At 48.7% G+C, this 19,104-nt stretch overlaps 1 protein-coding gene across 2 annotated transcripts in view; it reads left to right on the top strand.

Annotated features, from left to right (window-relative positions):
- The first annotated feature begins 1,611 nt into the window (after positions 1 to 1,611).
- The window catches only part of LOC147660701 (vitamin D-binding protein-like), a 132,472-nt gene continuing 114,979 nt past the window's right edge, over positions 1,612 to 19,104 (top strand). For both annotated transcript variants that reach the window (XM_086951527.1, XM_086951526.1), the window contains exons 1-3: positions 1,612 to 1,742; positions 2,716 to 2,813; positions 18,521 to 18,653. In XM_086951527.1, coding sequence (XP_086807653.1) covers positions 1,623 to 1,742; positions 2,716 to 2,813; positions 18,521 to 18,653 — 351 coding nt within the window. In that variant the 5' untranslated portion in view covers positions 1,612 to 1,622. The remainder of the gene's footprint in view (positions 1,743 to 2,715; positions 2,814 to 18,520; positions 18,654 to 19,104) is intronic.

Raw genomic sequence — 19,104 nt, 5'->3', positions numbered from 1 at the left:
AATAGGGAAAGACTGAATGAATGAGTGAATGAATGGATGAAGGACAGAATGTGAAGTTGAAATGGCAGATATGAGTAGGTAGATGAAAGGTGAAAGGCTGATGGATAGATGCTTGGATGGAAGTGACAGTGAAGTTATTCTAGGGAGGTTCGGGCTCACCTACAGTGTGTGCTTGTTGCTGTCAGAGCATAGGTCCAAATGGGGGGGGGTATTTTAATTTTCTGGCTACTCCCTTCACCCTTCATGTTCTCTAACCCCACTAGCATGAACAAGCCTGACAAGATTGAGCTAAATCGTTCTTTTGTAGAGGACAGGTGGTTAAAGCGGGGTGCAGCCGAGCTTGCGAAGCTCGCGAACAGGCAATTCATAGTGTTACAAAGCAGCGTCAGTATCGAGCCCTATCTGTGGTATACAGTTAACCGCTGGGAAAGGGCTCTGCTATTCAAGTTTAGACTAGGTACCAATCACAGCCTGCTGTGCTTCTCCCTGAGGCAGGATTGTGGGGGGGGGGGAGGGGGGGGGGGGGCTGTTTCCTTGTATGTCCATGTGACGATACTTGCCCTCAATCCTTACTTCATTTTATCTTTTTCTGCAAATATTATGTTATGTACACTAGATGATTTTATTACCATATTGAAAACCTATAATTTAGCTTGCTAGTCTGTTTTTCATCAGACTTTGCCAAACCCGTCATTTTGTGTTGCTGTGGGATCCTTTTTAAAATGTGCTGCTCGTTGTCGAACTAGCATGCACTTTTAATGTGACAGTATTTTATTGTATGTTTTAAGTGTGAACTTTTATGAATAATTATTTTAATCATCATATAAAGTATTTTTTAATTTAATTGAATTACATTTGCTCGGAAACATTTTATGTTTCACTTTTGCACTTTCTGGGGCTCTTTACAGTTTGATATTTGGTTTCAAAATATTTTAATGAGGCCTTAATTTATTTATTTATTTATGAATTAATTTCGTTTTTAAGTGAACAGTTAGCAAAATACAGTCATTGCAGGATATGTCCACAATAATTTAACGTCTTTGATAAGACACAACCACATTTATCTTTTAAAATAATGCACTCCCTACTTAAAATATTTCATGGCTATAGTGAGAACTTAGACTGTATTTTTACCTTAGGTTTGACAGTGTAGCTGTTTGCATGATCTAGAATGGCCAATTATTTAAAATATGCATAGAGTGACATTTAACTCCATCCAGAGATGTTAAACTGGACTATCTTTTCCAACTGGTGGTTGCTTGCACTGAGGGGCACTAGATTCTTTTTTTAATCAATTAAGAGACTGAAGTGAGGCTTGTTGGAAATTGCCTCTCCAAGCTCCAATTCATGAATTGTGAAGTGCTGTGATTTTCCAAGAGGATCCGACTGTTGTGTGTAGTTGTATTTCCATGTTTATTGCCCATTCAAAACCATTCACTTAAATGTATGTTTGCTGCATCTGCCTAGATCATTTATTCCATCATCCATTCCACTGACTTGTTTTTCATTTACTTTATAAATAAGTTTCTGTTTTTGCATCCCTCTCAGTCTGTTGGAAGGTGCTGGCACCAGAGTTACTTGCTCACTCCCCCTCGGGTCTCTATTTCAGGTATGCCTTTGAGATGGCAAGGAGGAACACAAAACTGCCGGAGGCGTTTGTGGACAAGCTTCACGAGGCTTCTCTCAGTGTGATCCAGGGATGCTGCAGTGCTCCGACTCCAAATGCATGCCTGACCAAGAAGGTGAGACATGAACATGCATCCCCACACGTTTTCTACACCTCGCACTTATACTGGGCTGGGAATATTACATCCCACTCTTACTGAGGGCCTTTGTATGGTCATCCCCATGAAGTGGTGAGTTGTCCGGCCAGTCTGACGCTGCCATGATTATGTTATGTTATGCTACTTGGGGATTTATAGAGCGCAACATCCACCAACAGGTTCCTTGGCGCTATAGAAGTAAGTGGATAAATGCAATGTCATGCCAGAGACAGCTAGTTATAGGCCATAGTGAAGAGCCAAGTTTTCAGCAGCTTCCTGAACCGCAGGTAATCTTCTTCACGCCTAAGAAAGGCAGGAAAGGAGTTCCAGATCTTGGGGCCCAGGAAGGAGAACCTGGTCCCGCCGATACCTTTGCGACGGATTCTAGGTACCGTCAGAAGGTTCTGGTGTGAGGATCTCAGAGTGCGCTTTGGTAGATATTTATTGATCAAAGATACAATAAAACTTGGACCAGTATTTTGGGTGGCTTTAAAGTGTGTACAACCTGCCTTAAACAAGGCTGGTTGTTCCACTGGGAGCCAATGAAGATCTCTGAGCAGAGGGGTGATGTGGCAACGCCTATCCTTAAGATGTTGGGTTTTGTCATTTTATACCTAAAAGCATCATTCAAATTAAATTTGAAAGAGCAGTATCCATCTTTCAAAACTTTTGGAATGATAACCTGGTGCATGCCTACAACATATATTATAGACACTCATCTTCCCAGAAAATGAGTGACTAGTCGTACAACACATTTTCGCCTGCTAACAAACAATTCTTCATAGGCGCACTCTAGGTATGTTAATTTTTTTATTATGGTTAAATACTTTATTTATCGTTTTGAATTGACACCAGCCAGGGTCAACATGCATAGCACCATCTTTGTTTATCGTTTTCTTATATCAAGATTCTACTTTAGAAATGACTTATTTGTATATTTTTCTACTTGTAGCGACCGCAGCTGAGGGATCAGATGTTTAAGTTCATCGCAGAGGCAAACGCGCTATGTGGCGATTACAACAAATATACATTTACGGAATTTAAGAAAAGGTAAATTCCAAGTGCGGGATATTGGGGTCTTGTAAACTGAATGTGCAGTCGGATGGTTCGTCATTTTACCATTATAACATCACATATTCACCAAAGCACACACATTTATGACTTACAATTGCTACATTTCCTAGTTCAACAAACCTCAAAATAATTGTTCATAGCTGGGGCTGAACACTGCGGAGCTCAGTAGAATACGGTATTAAACATTATCAGAAATTGACTACCAGACTGCTCTTCACATCCACAGATTACTGCCTGCGTTGTGTGTAAGTGTAACGCGTCGCCTAGAGATAGATTTAAATGCATCCCCTGCCTCATGTAATTACAAAAAATCCTAAATTATAATGCGTACATACGCACAGATATAAAGGGGCTCTGGGTAGCTACCCTTCAGCCATTGGTCTGTTGAACTGTCATTCACATTTTGCTTTCACCCACTACTGCACACAGCAAGAGACAATGAGTCATTCCACTTCAAGCATTGGCTTCAAGGCATTTTGCGTGGTCACTTGCACTCCCACCTAAAAACAAATGCACTTCAAAACCAGAGCTTGTGGGCCAAGAGCTTACTTTGCCAATGTTTTTTTTTCTTTCCACTCTCTCTCTTTTGAGCAGCAATGATTTCAGTCCATCTCACTAAAATGTAATAATGTTATACAGGCGTAGTTGGTGCAGGAAAGAGCAGTGGGGTGAATGGGGTAGGAGTGGGGTGGCGGAGTTGACAGATGACGACGAGGTAAAATAAAATTTTAAAAAAACAAAGCCACTTACCGTGCGCTTGTGGCATCGGCGATGTGGCTAGCGCAAGGTACGTTTTAAAATTTTTGTAAATTTTACCTCACTGTCGTCTGTCAAACCCCCCACTTCGCCCCCTCCGCTCTTCCCTTCACCAGCCACAATTGATGTTATAATGTAACTTAAGAAAGATAAGGACAGATGCATATAATTTACTGCAATCATATAAACAAAAAATGACACAGTTCGATAGATAATTTAAAGTGCTACAACAAAATTCCCAGTGATTTCCTCAGCCACCAGACAGCTTGTAAATAGCTGGCGAGACTTAGTGCAATCAGAATACTACAATCTGTCCTTAAAATTCGGTAAACTTGTGTCTAGTACCAAAGGTAATTCAGATTGACCTTAGCAAGGACCTCCTAGATTTGACATAAGCCAAACAGAAAAATAGTAAACGGTCAAAATCCTCTATGATCTTACAAATGACCGGTTTTGTGATTTTGATCGGCTGAGGTCCCATTTATGAGTGAATTTATTCCTTAACAATGTGCCTACCCTAAGTTTTATAAGCAGCGTGCAAGCTAGTTGTGGTAGATAAGCATCCATATACATTTCAATTTTTTTTTTTTTGTTTTTTTTGTTTTTGGAAGACCTTTATTTCACATTTGTCCATCATCATACAGGGTGCATTGCATGGCCCACAGAGGGGCGAATCAAATAGTCAAGAAACAGAGTGATACGGCATGGATGACACAGCCATTTAGCTGGCAACCCGGGGGTCCAGCGGCAGTATACATGATGGAATCAGCATTGTCATTTGGAATTGCCCATAAGAAATGATCAGTCTAATTTTCTCTTTTTTTTTTGTAACAACAGTAGAAATGTGTCATTCAGGCAAGCATCGCAGTCGTCGCAGCTTGTTCCCCGGGACCTCACCTAGGTGTGTGTAGAGCTGTATAAATGCATAGCAATGCGCGGGTCTCGGGGAGGTTGTGGGTATGGCTCGCATTTGCAATGCTCTACCGTGCATGACAATCAGTGTGTGGTATAGCTCACTGAGGCATAAAACTACCGGTGAATGCTCGCGAGTCCAGGTCGCAGCCCTAAAAGCGATGTCCACATGTGCGGCAGCAGGGCGTGCACACTAATCCTCAGGCCCCAGGCGCAGCGGTCAGTCAGTGTTAGGACAGGTTCACTCCGCCTTGCCGCGTGTTTGTTCACTGCGTGCGCCGGAGCCCTAAGCGTCAGTACCTCTTCGTACTCCAGGTGTAGCATGCGTTTCGTAGTGTGCTGTCGCCTAGTGGTCGCTCTATCCTCAGTGTCCATATCGAGAGCTAAGTGTAAGTCTGGTCGGGGAACTTGACCAGCGGTTAAACTATCCCCCACGTGTCATAACGGCAGGGGAAAACTGGGGTCGGGTAATGTATCGCGGTCAGGGAGTGGGTGGAGGGGGGGCATGAAGGAGATCATCGTGTGATGTAGCGGGGGGGGTAAGCAGCCAGAGGGACCAGGGCTAGGAGGACAGGAGCTGTGTGTGGGCGGGGGGGAGGGGAGATGGTGCACTTCCAGGTAAGGTCTCGGCATGTGAGTGCGCCCAGCGCATCTATGAGGCAGGCGGTGGTCGCCTTAGGTCATCTCATGTTCCTGGCAGGCCTCCTGATACGTCTGGAGGAGATAGTCCCAGAGCTGGGCGATGGGGAACTTGCGTAGTCCCGCCGTTTCCTCCCTCAGGAGCACGGCACTTTCCGCTCGCGCCCAGTTAGTGAAGGACGTTCGCCAGTGCTGCGTGTGGGGAGGGGTAGCAGATTTCCAATGCTTGGTGAGCAGGCGTTTGGCTGTGATGAGGCCCATGTCCCAAAAGCGCGCTTGCACTTTGTTGGACTTAGTGCGTTTGTATAACCCGAGAACGCACGCTTCCCAGGTGTGCGGTAGCCTCTCTTCAGCTCCATGTGAGAGGAGTTTCAGGACTACTTCCCAGTATTCCCTCACCTCAGAGCAGTGCCACAGCATGTGTAGCAAGTCCGCTCCCGGTAGAGAGCAGCGCTGGCAGGCCGCATCCGCAAGCGGGAAGTACCTATTGATTTTATCCGGCGTGAGGTATGCGCGCTGGAGCAAATAGTACTGTATAATCTTAAAGCGGGGGTTTCTAGGGATGTTGGTCGGTCCCGCCAAGACCATCGCCCACTCCTTATCGGTCCAGTCCCGGCCCCTGTCCGCCGCCCATTTGTCACGCAGCGGCTGTGTAGAAGGTTGCGAGTGTGTCTGTAACGCCTGCGCCAGCCAGTGTATGATGTGCGATCCGTTGCCCATGACATGCAGGTACTGGATATAGCAATGCATCGGGAGTTCTTCCGTCACTTCACCCCAGGAGGCTGTGAGCGTGCGCAGTAGCGACGCGTGCTGCAAGAACTGCCCAGCCGGGAGATCTGCGCTGTCAGCCAGGGCTGCGAAGGTAAGCAATTCGCCTTCAGCGTACAGGTCGCTCAGCGTGTCCACCCCCGCCCGTGCCCATGCTTCCAAGCGCGTTTCCGTGAGGATCCCCGCCGGGGTCGGTGTGCCCAGCAGTGGTATGACCGGGGCATACGGCTTGGTCGCTCTGGTAAGGCGTAGGCACCTCAGGAAACATTTCCGCGCCACCGCCACGTGCAGCTGGGAGGGGCATCGTGCTTGGGTGAGCGGGTGAAATAGTGTATTAATCTGCGTTTGCGTCCATGCAGTCTCGTTTTCCGAGGCTGTATCTTCAAGATATTTGCCACTCAGCCAGTACGCCACCCATTGCGTCTGTGCCGCAAGGTAATACAGCTCTAGATTGGGAACTGACAATCCTCCCGAGTCAGTTGGCATGTACATCTTCGTCAGTGCCACTCGTGGGCGGCCGCTGTTCCATATAAGGTCGCGGAGTAGCACCTCTAGGTCTCTAAATATCCTGGTTGGGACATAAGTGGGTATGTTCGCGAAATAGTAGAGTAGCCGGGGCAACACAATCATTTTAGACAGAGCTATGCGGCTTGGGACATTAAGTGGGAGGGTATTCCAAAAGCGGACCTGCGCCCGTATCGAGGCGATCGTCCTAACGAGGTTCCCCTCCAAGATGTCCAGCGGGTTCCGATAAATCTGTATTCCCAGATAGCGAAAGGAGGTGGGGTACCACTGTAATCTGCCTCCGCCCAGTTGCACGTCGCACTCGGGCGTGTCTGGGCCAAAGGGGTAGGCCCCAGATTTGGACCAGTTGACCCTGAGGCCCGACATCTCCTCAAATGCAGCAAAGACGGCAGTGAGAGAGGTGGGGATTGCGGTTATGTCCCTGACGTATAGGAGCAGGTCGTCTGCATACAACGACACCGCATGTAGACCATCTGCCAGCGGGATGCCCCAGTCTGGCCCCTGTGCTCTAAGAATCGTGGCTAGAGGTTCCATGGCCAGGGAAAACAGCAGCGGGGACAGAGGACAGCCCTGTCTAGTGCCTCTGCGCACCCGGATGGCATTGGAGTGTAGTTGGCCCGTGCGTACCCTGACCAATGGTTTGTCGTACAACAGGTCCACCATGGCCTCGTATCCTTCTCCCAGGTGGAACTTCTCCGCGACCGCTCGCAGGTATGGCCACTCCACGGAGTCAAAGGCCTTCTCCAGATCGAGAACGAGGCAGCCCGCTCTGGGCCACTGCCGGATGGCATATTCCTGCACTCGGAAGAGGCGACGGATGTTGTGGGAGGTGTGACGCTTTGGGACAAAGCCATTCTGATCTTGATGCACCAAATGAGGCACATGGGGAGCCAGCCTTCGGGCCAGTGTGGAGGCCAGTATTTTGTAGTCCGTGTTAAGCAGCGCCAGGGGGCGGTATGAGCCCACTCTGGTACCGTCTTTGTCCGGCTTCAGGATGGAGATCAGATTAGCCTCGTTCAGCGTCGGGGGCAGGATGGAGTCCTCCGCTGCTGCATTGTACATCTTTAGAAGCTCTGGAATAAGAATATCCGAGCCGGCCTTGTAAAACTCCGCCGGGAGTCCATCAGGGCCCGGTGCTTTGCCGTTGGACAGGTGGAAGATTGCCTCACGGAGTTCGTCCGCCGCAAGAGGGGCCCCTAGTTCGTTCTGTTGCGCCACTGTCAAGTGTGGCATCTGTAAAGGGGCAAGGTAGCCGGCAATGTCTGGGTGCGGGATTGGTAGTCTGGAGCGGTACAGCAAGGTATAATGCGCAACAAAGGTGTCGTGTATGCGGCGCTGTGTGTACACAGTAGTCCCGCCCGCCTCCTGTATGGCCGTCACAGGGGCCGCGCGGTCCTCTTGAGAGATCAGCCAGGCCAGGAGCCTACCAGGCCTGTCACTAAGGTGATGTGTCCTCGCCGAGTGTGCAGTATAATTGATGTGTTTGAGGCGTTCCAGCAGCGCCGCATGTTCTGCGCGCGCCTCCAGCAGTGGAGCCTCGTCACCCTCCACAGCGTCTCCCTCCCTGGCAAGCAAGCCTGTTTCTAGTCCGGTAAGGTCATGTTCCAGTTGGTGCTTAATCTGGCCCTGTGTCCGCAAGCAGTGTCCGCGCACCACCACCTTAAACGCATCCCATTCCACTTGGGGAGAGGAGGCCGTGCCTGTGTTGTCCTCAAAGTACTGAGCAGTGCATGTGAGTAGGGAGTCGCGGAAGGGTGCATCCATTAGCAGCGCGGGCTGCATTCGCCAGGTGGGCACAGGGGGCAGCGGCTGCTCCCAAGTGATAAATAGAAGGTGAGGGTTGTGGTCGGAGTGAGTGCGGCCCATGTAGTATGTGTCCGTCACGTGGGGCAGTATGTCAGTGGACGCCATGAACCTATCAAGGCGGACGTGGAGGCCATGCGCGCCTGAATAGTACGAGTACACCCTCGCGCCTGGGTTGCGTGTTCTCCAGATATCATGTAGGTCCCATCGCGCCGCCCACTCTAGTAGGTCTTTCGTGGCATTTCTCGTAGGGGCATGTAGTGGGGGGGGCAGGGAGCGGTCCAATGTCGTGTCCAAGGTGCAGTTGTAATCGCCACCCAACACCCATGAAGACTCCCGCCAGATCGCCATCGTTTGCGAGAGGCGGTCCAGGAAGCCACCCTGATCAACATTAGGGGAGTATAGAGATACCAGCGCCACCTGATGCCCATCCAGTCTGCCCCGCACGGCTGCAAATCTGCCCTCGTCGTCAATCGCAGCTTCCTCGCACACCCAAGGAGTCCCCGGGCGGACCCATATCAGCGCCCCTCGCGCGTACGAGGAATACTCCGTGGCGTACAGTTTCCCCCGCCATCTACGGTGTAGTGCCCTCACTTCTGTCCCGTTCAGATGCGTTTCCTGTAGCAGCGCGACGTTAATCTTGTGACGCTTCAGGTATGAGTATATGTGGTAGCGCCTAGCCGGTGTGTGCATTCCCCTAACATTCCAGGTACATATCTGTATGCTAGCCATCTGTGTCGTGATAGCCAGGGTCTTTAGTGTCCGCCCCACACCGCCCCCACAACAGTCCGTCCCGCCCGCCGCTATGCATCACCCCCGCTTCTAAAATGTAGTCGATGTCTCTCGTACTGTGCCTTAGCCTCCAGCAAGGTATGGGGACAGGGAAGAAAGGGAAAACATATAGCCACAACATGGCAACAGGGAATGTAATTCCAAAAGGTCGGCTGCACAACATGTCGCCGTCCAAACACTCTAATGAGCTCGCAAACTATACAGTCCTGGGGGGTAAAAAGTGACTTGTAACTAGCAACAGGTACAGCATTGTAGTCCCTATGGGAGCCATGTGTCCTTCCCGGGCAAGGTATGGAGCCCGCTGCGGATCAGGAGCTGCCCAGTGACCGTCACCCAATGCGGTGTCAGCGGCCCGCCCCAGCAGCCACAGGAGGGGCTATAGTTCCATAAGGGGGGGCGCCTCTCCCACGAGCGGCTCCTGCTGTGGCAAATGTTCGAAGCAGTTCCGCAAGCCAATTGTTCAAGTCTGCGCTGAGGGCAGTCAGATCATGCGCATAAAAACGAAAATAGTACTTACAGTGCCTGGTGTCTCCCCCAGTGGCAGCAGCAATCTCTCTCACCATTCAAGGGGTCCGTAATCCACCCAGTAAGGAGTCAGATCAGCCAAGCGGTGGGTCGTACAGCGTCACATCTCGCGGTGAGCAGGAGGGGACAATTCTGATCACATGTTAACCAAAGAGGTCCGCCGTTTGGGGTGTGACGTCGGGGGGTCCCCCCGATTGCTGGGTGTCTGGGATGCCGTAGATCGCCTCGTCGTCCGTCAGTGATGCAGCTGGGCTTGTGCCAGGGTGCGGCGATTGCGCCGGGGAGATGTTAAGTTCCGCAGCTCTGCGTAGCGCATCCCGTTGCTCCTGCAAAATAAGGTCCACGGGCGGGGAGTGGGTCGAGGCGGATCCGGGCTGCAGCGGCGTCGGGGTCACGCGGCGGCGCCGACGTCGAGGTCCTCGGGTCTTCTCCATGGTAGAGGTCCTCTGCGCTCTCCGCGGAGCCTCAGGCATACCCCCATCCAGCCAGGCCTCCACTTCATCGGGACTCGTGAAGAAGTGCGTTTTGTCCTGTGCCACCACTCTCAGTTTGGCAGGGAATAGGAGCGAATATTTCAGGTTCACTTGGCGCAGTCGCTTTTTCACCGCCAGGAAGTTGTGTCTCTGTCTCTGGACCTGCACTGTGTAGTCCGGGAAGAACATCACAGTGGCGTTCTCAATGGTAACGTCTCCCATCTTCCTGGCTTCACGAAGTATGGCGTCGCGGTCCCTGTAGTTGAGGACGCGAAGGATGAATGGTCTAGGATTGGAGCCAGGGGGCAGGGGCCTCGTGGGAACACGATGGGCTCTCTCCACCACAAAGTAAGACGAAAGTGTACCTTCCGGCAGCAGATCTCTCAACCAGTCTTCCACATGTCGGGCTGGGTCCGTCCCTTCCCACTTCTCCGGAACACCCACTAGGCGTATGTTATTTCGTCGCGCCCTTCCTTCCGCATCCTCCGCCCGGTCCTCCAGGAACTCCACTCTGTTTAGGAGATCTTGTACTTGCCTGTCCACCCGTGTGACCTTGGGCTCAACAGTTGCCATTGTGCCTTCCAGCGCCGAAGTGCGGTCCTGTAGCTTCTTGTGGTCGGCCCCGAGGTGGGTGAGATCTATCGCCACTCCATCTATCCTAGCCTCCAGGGAGGTACGTGTCTGCTGGAGTGAGTTTTCCATGCGTTCCATGGCGGCTAGGACACTGTCAAGCTTCGACGCCACCTGGTCCGCATCCATCTTGGCCGTCGTCTTCGTCTGCTTCCCCTTCGTTTGCGTGTTGCCTGCTCCGGTACGTGTTTTCACGCCTCCAGACATGAGCCAGGCAGTGCTTGTGTCGTCGACCCTCCTGTCTCCGTGAGGGGCCGAGTGTCCGGGCCCGGTGCAACGGCGGAAGGGCGACGGGGAGGGCCAGGTCCCTATGCAGTTGCTGCTCCCCTTTCGCACAGCGAGCGCGGCAGCTTCTCAGAGGACCTGTGTCACAGCCGTGGGGCAGCGCCCGTGTGGCGGGAGGGCCCCGGGGGCGCCCCCGGCAGCGAGGAACGGTCTCCTCGGCGTCACAGGTCAAAGGTCTGGTATGTGCGCCCCTGACTCACTCCGGGCGGGCGCCTCTTCCGTCCTCCTCCGACCCCCGTAGGGCCAACTCGGGTTAGGGGCGCAGTCGGAGCGGTCCGATCAGCAGGGCGGTGGGGGGGGGAGTGCAGTAGGGCCAGGTCAGGTTATTCAGGCCAATCAATCATTACCCGGAGGTTCATTGGGTCTGAGTGCGTTCCAGGCGCTCCAAGTACTGTTAAGTGTGCCTCCCAGCAGGGGCTGCGGCCACGTGTTGCGCCGCCTGGTTCCGATGGTGGACGTCGCCTAGTCCGCCAGGTGCACGGTCCAGAGATGCAGTCTGGCCACTACAAGTGTCCGAGCAGGTGGGGCGCCGGGCTATGTGGCGTGTCTCAGGGGCAGGCACGGACCTCCCGCCCTACCTTCAGTCCCGAGGCAGCGTCTGTTTCCGCCCCACAGCAGGCCTCCGCCACCGTCTCCACTCCAACGTCGTCAGGGAGTCGCCCCGGGGCAGCGGTGCGGCAGTTGGGCCGGACCGCCCGGCGTCGCAGCCGTAGAGGCAGTGGGCAGTAGCTCGGGGCCAGGTCCACCAGGCGCCGCGTCAGTACTCGCGGTCACACTGATCGTAGATGCCGGGAGTCGGGCGGCCCGCCCGCGTGGGCCAGTCTGGGGGCAGCCTCCAAGTTGTGCGTTGCTGGGCCCCGCTAGTGTGCCTCCTCGGGTTGCCTGTAGGGCTCCAGGTGGTCTCCGGTCCGCCGATGGGCCCGGGTAGTGTTGGGCAGTTGCGCGGAGCCTCCGCCACCGCGTTCCCTCGGTTAATCTCCCTCACGGGGCCTCCTCAGGAAGGTGAAGCCCCGGCCTCTCGCGATTCCTCTGCCCGGCAGGGTCTAGGGCCGGGCGGCCACAGTCTCTCGGCAGATCGCGGTGCAGAGCCCCGCCTCCAAAGTCCTCAAAAAGCCAGCAGGGCCCCAGGCGGTCCCCAGCCTGTAGGCGGGTGTCAGGTAGTCGTTCGGCGCCTCCGTCTCCGCGCCGCTACCAGCAGGCCCCCCCACGGGGCCCTCACAGGGGAGTGAAGCCGCGGCCTCGCATGATCTCGCCTCCCGCAAGGTCTAAGCTCGGGCGGCAGCTGGCGTCCGGGAAATCACGGTGCGGAGCCCCGTGTCCAAGTTCCTTGAAATTCGCGCAGCTTGTGCCCGTGGGTCATGGGCAGGTCCGCCCGCAGTTCCGGGGCTGCAGCGGCAGAATTGACGGAGAAATGGCCCGGTATAGGAAGGCTCAAACCGGAGCTCTACCCAGGCACGTCCTGCAGCATCGCGTGTCAAGCCACGCCCCCATATACATTTCAATTTATGGTGTAGGTTTAAACTTAATGGAACTCTGCTCTCATGTTTTTTTTTGGGTCTTGACCTGAGAAAATCTGCTATGTGTATGTATATATGTATATAGAGATAACTCTAATCACTAGTATATGCAGTAGACCTTTGTACTCTCTACCATTCTATGTGACTCTTAGAGTATATCCATTTGTATCTCTTCCTTGAGTGACTTTACTACTTGTACATTTGCAATTTTTCTTTATGTTTGTATCTCTTCCTTGTGTGACTTTACATCTTGTACATTTGCATTTTTTTCTGTTTGTATCATTTATGTAACGCATGTAAATCCTAAGTCCTTATGTTTTGCAACTGGTTCTTATGTAGAGCGCTCTGACACCTTCGGGTAAAGTCCACGCTATAGAAAATCGCATTAAATAAATAAAATAAATAAATAAACTCGTCAGCCAATCGTCCTGACATAGTATTAAGATGGTAAAAATCGGTCATGTAGGCCCAAATTTCTCTTTGATGACTCCCTTAATATTGTTGTTATTAAGGAAGGATTAGTCCAGCACATGCCCAAACCTAGAGTGCCCATTTGGCATTTGATGTGACAAAGCCAAAGAATGATGATACTTTTCCCCGAGTTAACAGCCTTCCCCAAAGCTGATCTATACGTGGCTGATTCCGGAGTAGATTGTAGTCTAAACCAGAAGAGTAGCGCTTGTAGCTTGGTCAGATCTCCAGTTCTTTTAAGGCCAGTTTTGAATAATATGGGGACAGTCCGAGTACTTTTTGACAGTTAGAACAGGAATTTAATAAGGCTGTTCTCTTAGGATATCAACACACTGAAGTTCTCTATGCCCCACATTTCTGCAGCATAAATATCTGCTGATTGCACTTTTGCCCAAAATATCTCGATGACTGGAGATACTGTTTTCGGGGTAGACACCTTACAGCGCTTGATAACTGCCAAAGCGCAAAGGAGGAGGTATAATTTAGACTCTAATATTTGGGCATTTCATTTGGTAGATTTATCACTCCTAACTCCCAAGAAATCAGAGGTCTACTTGCTGGAGTATGGTCCCTCTCATGTGAACCCCCCCCCCCCCCTTTGAATGATTTGTATGCTTTGAGAACCCTTATCTTTGTTTTGGAAGTATTCACTTCCAAATCTCCGGTGTCACAATAGTCAACAAAACTGATCAGGAGGTTCTACAACCCAATTGGGGTGCGGGAGAGTAGTACAGTATCATACGCAAATAGTAAAATGGGGATTGATAAGGCACCCTGCATAGGACAATTGTGGAAACAAGTGAATAAAAATTAACCATGTCATTTATATAAAGAAAGAACAGGGTGGGGGCGAGAGCGCATCCCTGTCGCATGCCGCGTTCAATGGATACACGGTCTGTGAGTCCCCCTCCCTTACTTGGGAAAAATTCCTTTCATAATAATTTATACATTAAATTAAAGATACATTAAATAGGGGAATCCAGTAAACTTGGTTCCATGCCCATTCTAGCTAGAGTGGACCACAGTTGTTTTCTGGGGACTAGATCGAAAGCAGCCCTCAGATTTATGAAGGCCATGTAAAGATAGTCATTGGAGAGCGCCAAGTATTTACAGATTATAATGTTCAAGTGAAAAACCTGGACAATAGTATTCACTTTGGTACGGAACCTTGCATGAAACAGGGATAGGACCTTCAATTCCTCCAGCCAGTTTTGTAATCTGTCAAGTACTTGGTAACAGAAAACCTTCTGAAAGTTATCAATCAGATTGAATGGTCTATAGTTACTGGGAAATGTTTATTGAAGAAAGGGGTTATTTTGGCACCTAGCCAGGAAGTTGGTATGCTGTTGTCTACCATGATTTTATTAGATAGAGTGCATTGATGTATGGTCGCCATACATCGGGCCTTGGATGGAAAAGCTAACCCGGGAGCTTAAACGGGCCGGGCGCCTTGCCGGGGAGTAAAGGATGGATGTCCCTTACCGTCTCTTCCATAGAAAATGAGGTAAATTTCTCATCATTTGTCCTACCCAGATCAAGTGGGACACTTTCTTGTTCTGTAGTGGGGAAGGCCCTCTGGGAGTCTGCAGCGTACATTTCTGAGAAATGTAAAACCCATTGCTCGGTTTTACAACATATTCAAAAAAACTTTGAGTTATTAGGCCGCCATGGGAAAAGATCTGCCAGAAGGATTGTTGATCTTTTTTTTTAGAGGCTTCTATTAGGACAAGCCAGTTGGAATCTATCCATTCCTGCTTAAACGAGGCAAAAGTTGTTTTATAGTTGGTGCAATGCTGCCTGATTAAATCGCAATCTCCCTGTTTGAGCTCCCAAATTAGGAGCTCTTTGGTCTTGCAACACTCGCTCGAGTACCAGGATGGAGATTGGTTTACTCTTCCCTTGATAGCCTTTCTTTCTTTAGTACATAGGGTATATAGAGCATTAAACAGGTCATTGTGCAGTTTACCCAGGCAAATCTCATTGAATGGAGAAGATTACATTTGGCCTGGAATACTAGTAACCACAACATATATTTGCAATAGTATGCCTGAAGTAAGGCACAGCTTTTTTATTCTTTAATTATGTTAAAATCGTTTCAAATTGTGGAGCTATATTTGTATTGATCGCAAACAAGTTGTTTTTTATTATCAACTTGAGAAGGTTCTGATTGCTGTTTTTCTGAGCCGCGATTTCGAAATCTAGCGCAAGGTACCAGGGATTAATATCTAGAATGACGTAGTCTATTCTGCTCTGGTTATTCCCTCTTGCAAAAGTTGGAGCAAGGAGCATACCTGACCTAAATCTGCCGTTACAGGCGTGCAGACCAAGGGTCATAGTGAGGGACAATAGCTGGAGCGCAGTAGATGACGAGGCACTGAGTGGTTTTGCCTCCAGTTTTTGAATGCCCCTTGCTTCATCTTACCCCTGAGTAATGGCTATTGACCTTGCTAGAGGCTCGAACGTGGTGTTAAACTTGCCTGCAAGCATGACAGGAGATTTGTCTAAACACTCTGACAGTTGGTGGGACAACAATTTTAAGGCAGGCGAGCCATTGTTCCTGCATGTAGAGTGATTATTGATGTTATAGCCTTTACCCTATACCCATTCTGCCCACTATTACATAAGCCCAAAATATTTTTACAATCGATTTTTGATCTTTTTATGGTAACATCTGGCATGTTTTTTACCCAAACCAAAAGACCTACTGGCGGGCGACCCTCTTTAGATGGTACTGCCTCACACATAATTTGTATAACCTTGCCTAAACGTTTTTTTCCAGTGCCCTCGTCTCTTGTAAGACAACTACATAAAAATCACTAATGAAATTGCCCCACTCTAGGTCTGTAAGTTTCCAGCATAATCCAGCTGCATTTCATAAGAGCTGTGCAAATGGTATGACACACCTCTCATCTAATCGGGTTGTGTCTGGTATATCATGATCAATGCTTGCCAGGGCACAATCTTGCAGGGTAGTATCAATAGTGGTTAGATGTTCGGGCATGCCAGACCTTGTATGAGGCTGCTGGGACAGAACAAACTCATCTGATTGGCTCTGAGTACGTATGTGTGTGAAAGAGTCATGAGTATCGCCAGGAGGTATTACTGTACAGACATTTACAAGTGAACATGGGAGGGTGATCAGATTTCTGGAGCAGGCAGGAAGGGACACCCCATTCAGTCAATCAAATTAGTTCAGGCGGGACTTCTCAATTCTCTTGGGTTCAATGTCATTCCTTAGGGCTGGCACATTCACTCTACCCTGCGCACTTGGACCCTGAATTTGCAGGGGGCGCAGAGGGAAGGAGCAAGATGTACCACTGGATTGGAAGACTGGTGTACTCCCAAATTGAGTTTTAGAACCAGTAGGTGGATGGGATCGAGCATCCAAGGTCAATAAACCATTAACTAATGATAAGTCCCTCATCTTTAGCTAATTGTGTCCCAGTTCTCTTTGAGATAAGATAGTCTTTGGGCATAAACACTATCGAAGTGCACAAGTGAGAGACACTGTCTTTGTGATCGAATCCAGTGAGTCATCTTTTTCACCAGAGATTCTGTTGACTCTTTTTGTTCCGGTTTAAGTCTCGGAACGTTGATCATGAAAACTACAGATTGATTGTTTTGCCAACACCTAGGTGTAAGCTTTTGGTAGTATCAAAAGATGGAAAGTCTCATTTCCTGGGGAGTAGTCGATAGGAAGATTGAGGGGAACCTTTGGCTGCTACTGGTCGATTCAAAAACTCACGAATACGGGACAGGGGAGAATAAATCCTTTGGCTGGTCTCGTGTCCTGGAGTCGTAGCTAGCAATGTATTAGATTTTGTCCCTTCCCCATCGCTGGATTCCATAGGACGTACAGAATTAGAAAATATTTAGTTTTCATACTTTTCATGTAGTCTTGAATTTGATGTCTATTATTAAATGAACAGTGCACCATAAGCAGTGATATGACACAATTTATAATTAGCACTTATATTAAACACTTGATTATGCACACTACATTCCCTGGGAAAACCCACATGTGTTGGTATTGCTGGACTCCTGAGAATCAGAACAATATTTCCTTAGTTGTTATTCTGAGATCTAGGTTTGTCCATTTCAGAAATGCAACAACATATTGACCACATTTGTATATCTTCAGTCTGCAATGAGAGGCATATGCCGGAATGTTTTGAAAAAAAGCATACACTTTGCACACAAGACCAAAGAGGTACATGTTCCTAAATAAACTCCCATTATCTGAGTATAAGTCAGAGGGATTGGCACCACGTCTGTTTTCCTGTTTTCCTTTTCTTCCGTAAAGGCTACAGTTTCCACTGGGGTCAAGGCAAATTTACCTAGCCCCCCCCCCCCCCCCCCCCCCACACACACATTTTTGGGTTTGCCATAATAACACCCTCCCTCTTCCAGCAAGCAGTCAGTTAAAACAATGCCCTTTTCCCTTCAAGGACAGATCTATGTGAACTTATGAAGTAATGTTTCTTGTTGTAGACGGTGTTTTGGGGACAGCCTTTTAAAGGAGAGTAGACACAAGTATAATCTGTACTCCCTTTATCAGTATTGTTGAATGTGAAGGCAGTGTTGGTTGATTCTTTCCTGATGTTACCTGTGTATTCCAAAATGTGCAGAGCAATGCCTAATTTGTAAAACAATTAAGTGCTGGTCCCATTGACAAATGGGGTTGCCAAATACCAAGGCTGCCTAGTCTTAATTTTACCTCAAGCCTCTTTCATCCACCAATATACTCTCCGTGTTCCTATATCGCACTCTCTTCTTTGCACCTCTACTTTCTCCGTTTGCCAATGTTATCTACATTTCTGCTCCTCTTGTTTCCCCCTTTGTTGGCTTGCTCTATCTTGTTCTGGGCCAAAGTTTGATGATTAAAAATAAACACTCCCTCCCCCATAAAAATGCGTGTGAGCCCGACCTACAACCACCTCATCAAACTAAACACTAATACAGAGTAATGTGGGCTGTACTTTGTCCTTGAAGTTCATACTGTGGTCTTTGAACGTGTTCTGTCTCAGTTTCTCCAGAAACATTGCCTAAAACAAAACTAGACCTGTCTGGTGGCACACAGACCTTTGGGTGGAGAAATTGACGAGGTTTCAAACAATAGGTCATTATTTGTATGCAGACAGTGGTTGCTAGCCTTTAACACATTATTCTCTTTGAACCTTATGCATTTGTTAGACAAATACAGAAAATGATGACCAGCAACAAGGTGCTTCATGAAAGCCAAATGAATTGTCTTTGCCAATGTTTGTTTAGCCATTTCATGGGGTTGAGACTTGTTTTCCTTTAAAGCTGTGACATGGTGACATGGTGTCATGGTGTAATCAGCTAACAGTGTCTCATCTACTCAAGTTGCTATTAGTTTGCCTTCTGCACCAAACTGTGTGTATATGGTGATATTCCACAATATAACTTTATCATTGGTACTTTATCATCTATTCATATTGTTGCTATTAGCTTCTCTGCTACACCAAGGAGTTGGTATATGGTTAGCATAACACAGTATAAAGGTTTGTGTGTTGTCACAAAAATAAAGCCACACTTCTGTGATTATTTGTTTCACTTTATGCAGGTTAAACAACATTTTGAGCAAGAAAGTGCCGAAACCAGCATCAAAGGTCCTTGAAGAGATGGTGGAGGAACGAGCAAACTTGGCATCAACATGTTGCTCTGTAAATGCACCTCCAGTGTACTGCAAAGAGAATGTAAGTGATACTAACATAATGAGGTACACAAATGCAGAATCAATGATTAACCCCTCCATCATTCAGAACTTCAATTTGACTTGGTTTATATTCTGAGCTACATCTTACTGAACACTTTGCATTATTTACTGTGTTGTAAAAAGGTCTGGTAAATATGCCGGTGACACCGTATGCTACAGTTACTTCATATGTTTATGGAAGACAATGGTTCAGTTTGGCCCAATAGGGTCCTAAGAAAACACGTGTAGTCCTTGAAGAGTAAGAGGATTTATTTACCTAGACATCAATCATTGAGGGAGCACGATAGAGGAAGGGAAGCATACTTAGTGTAAAATAATGGTGTATTCTACACTTGTGGGTACTGCAACTTATAGTAAACAGGTGCTCACATACAGTGACAGGTGTGTAATGTGACAAAGTGCAGTGAACTTAAAAACATTATATCACATTG

The sequence above is a fragment of the Lissotriton vulgaris genome, unplaced genomic scaffold, assembly GCF_964263255.1.
Source record: "Lissotriton vulgaris unplaced genomic scaffold, aLisVul1.2 SCAFFOLD_3596, whole genome shotgun sequence".
Classification (NCBI taxonomy): domain Eukaryota; kingdom Metazoa; phylum Chordata; class Amphibia; order Caudata; family Salamandridae; genus Lissotriton; species Lissotriton vulgaris.
Note: the sequence above shows the minus strand (reverse complement) of the source record. Positions and strands in the feature narration are given on the sequence as shown.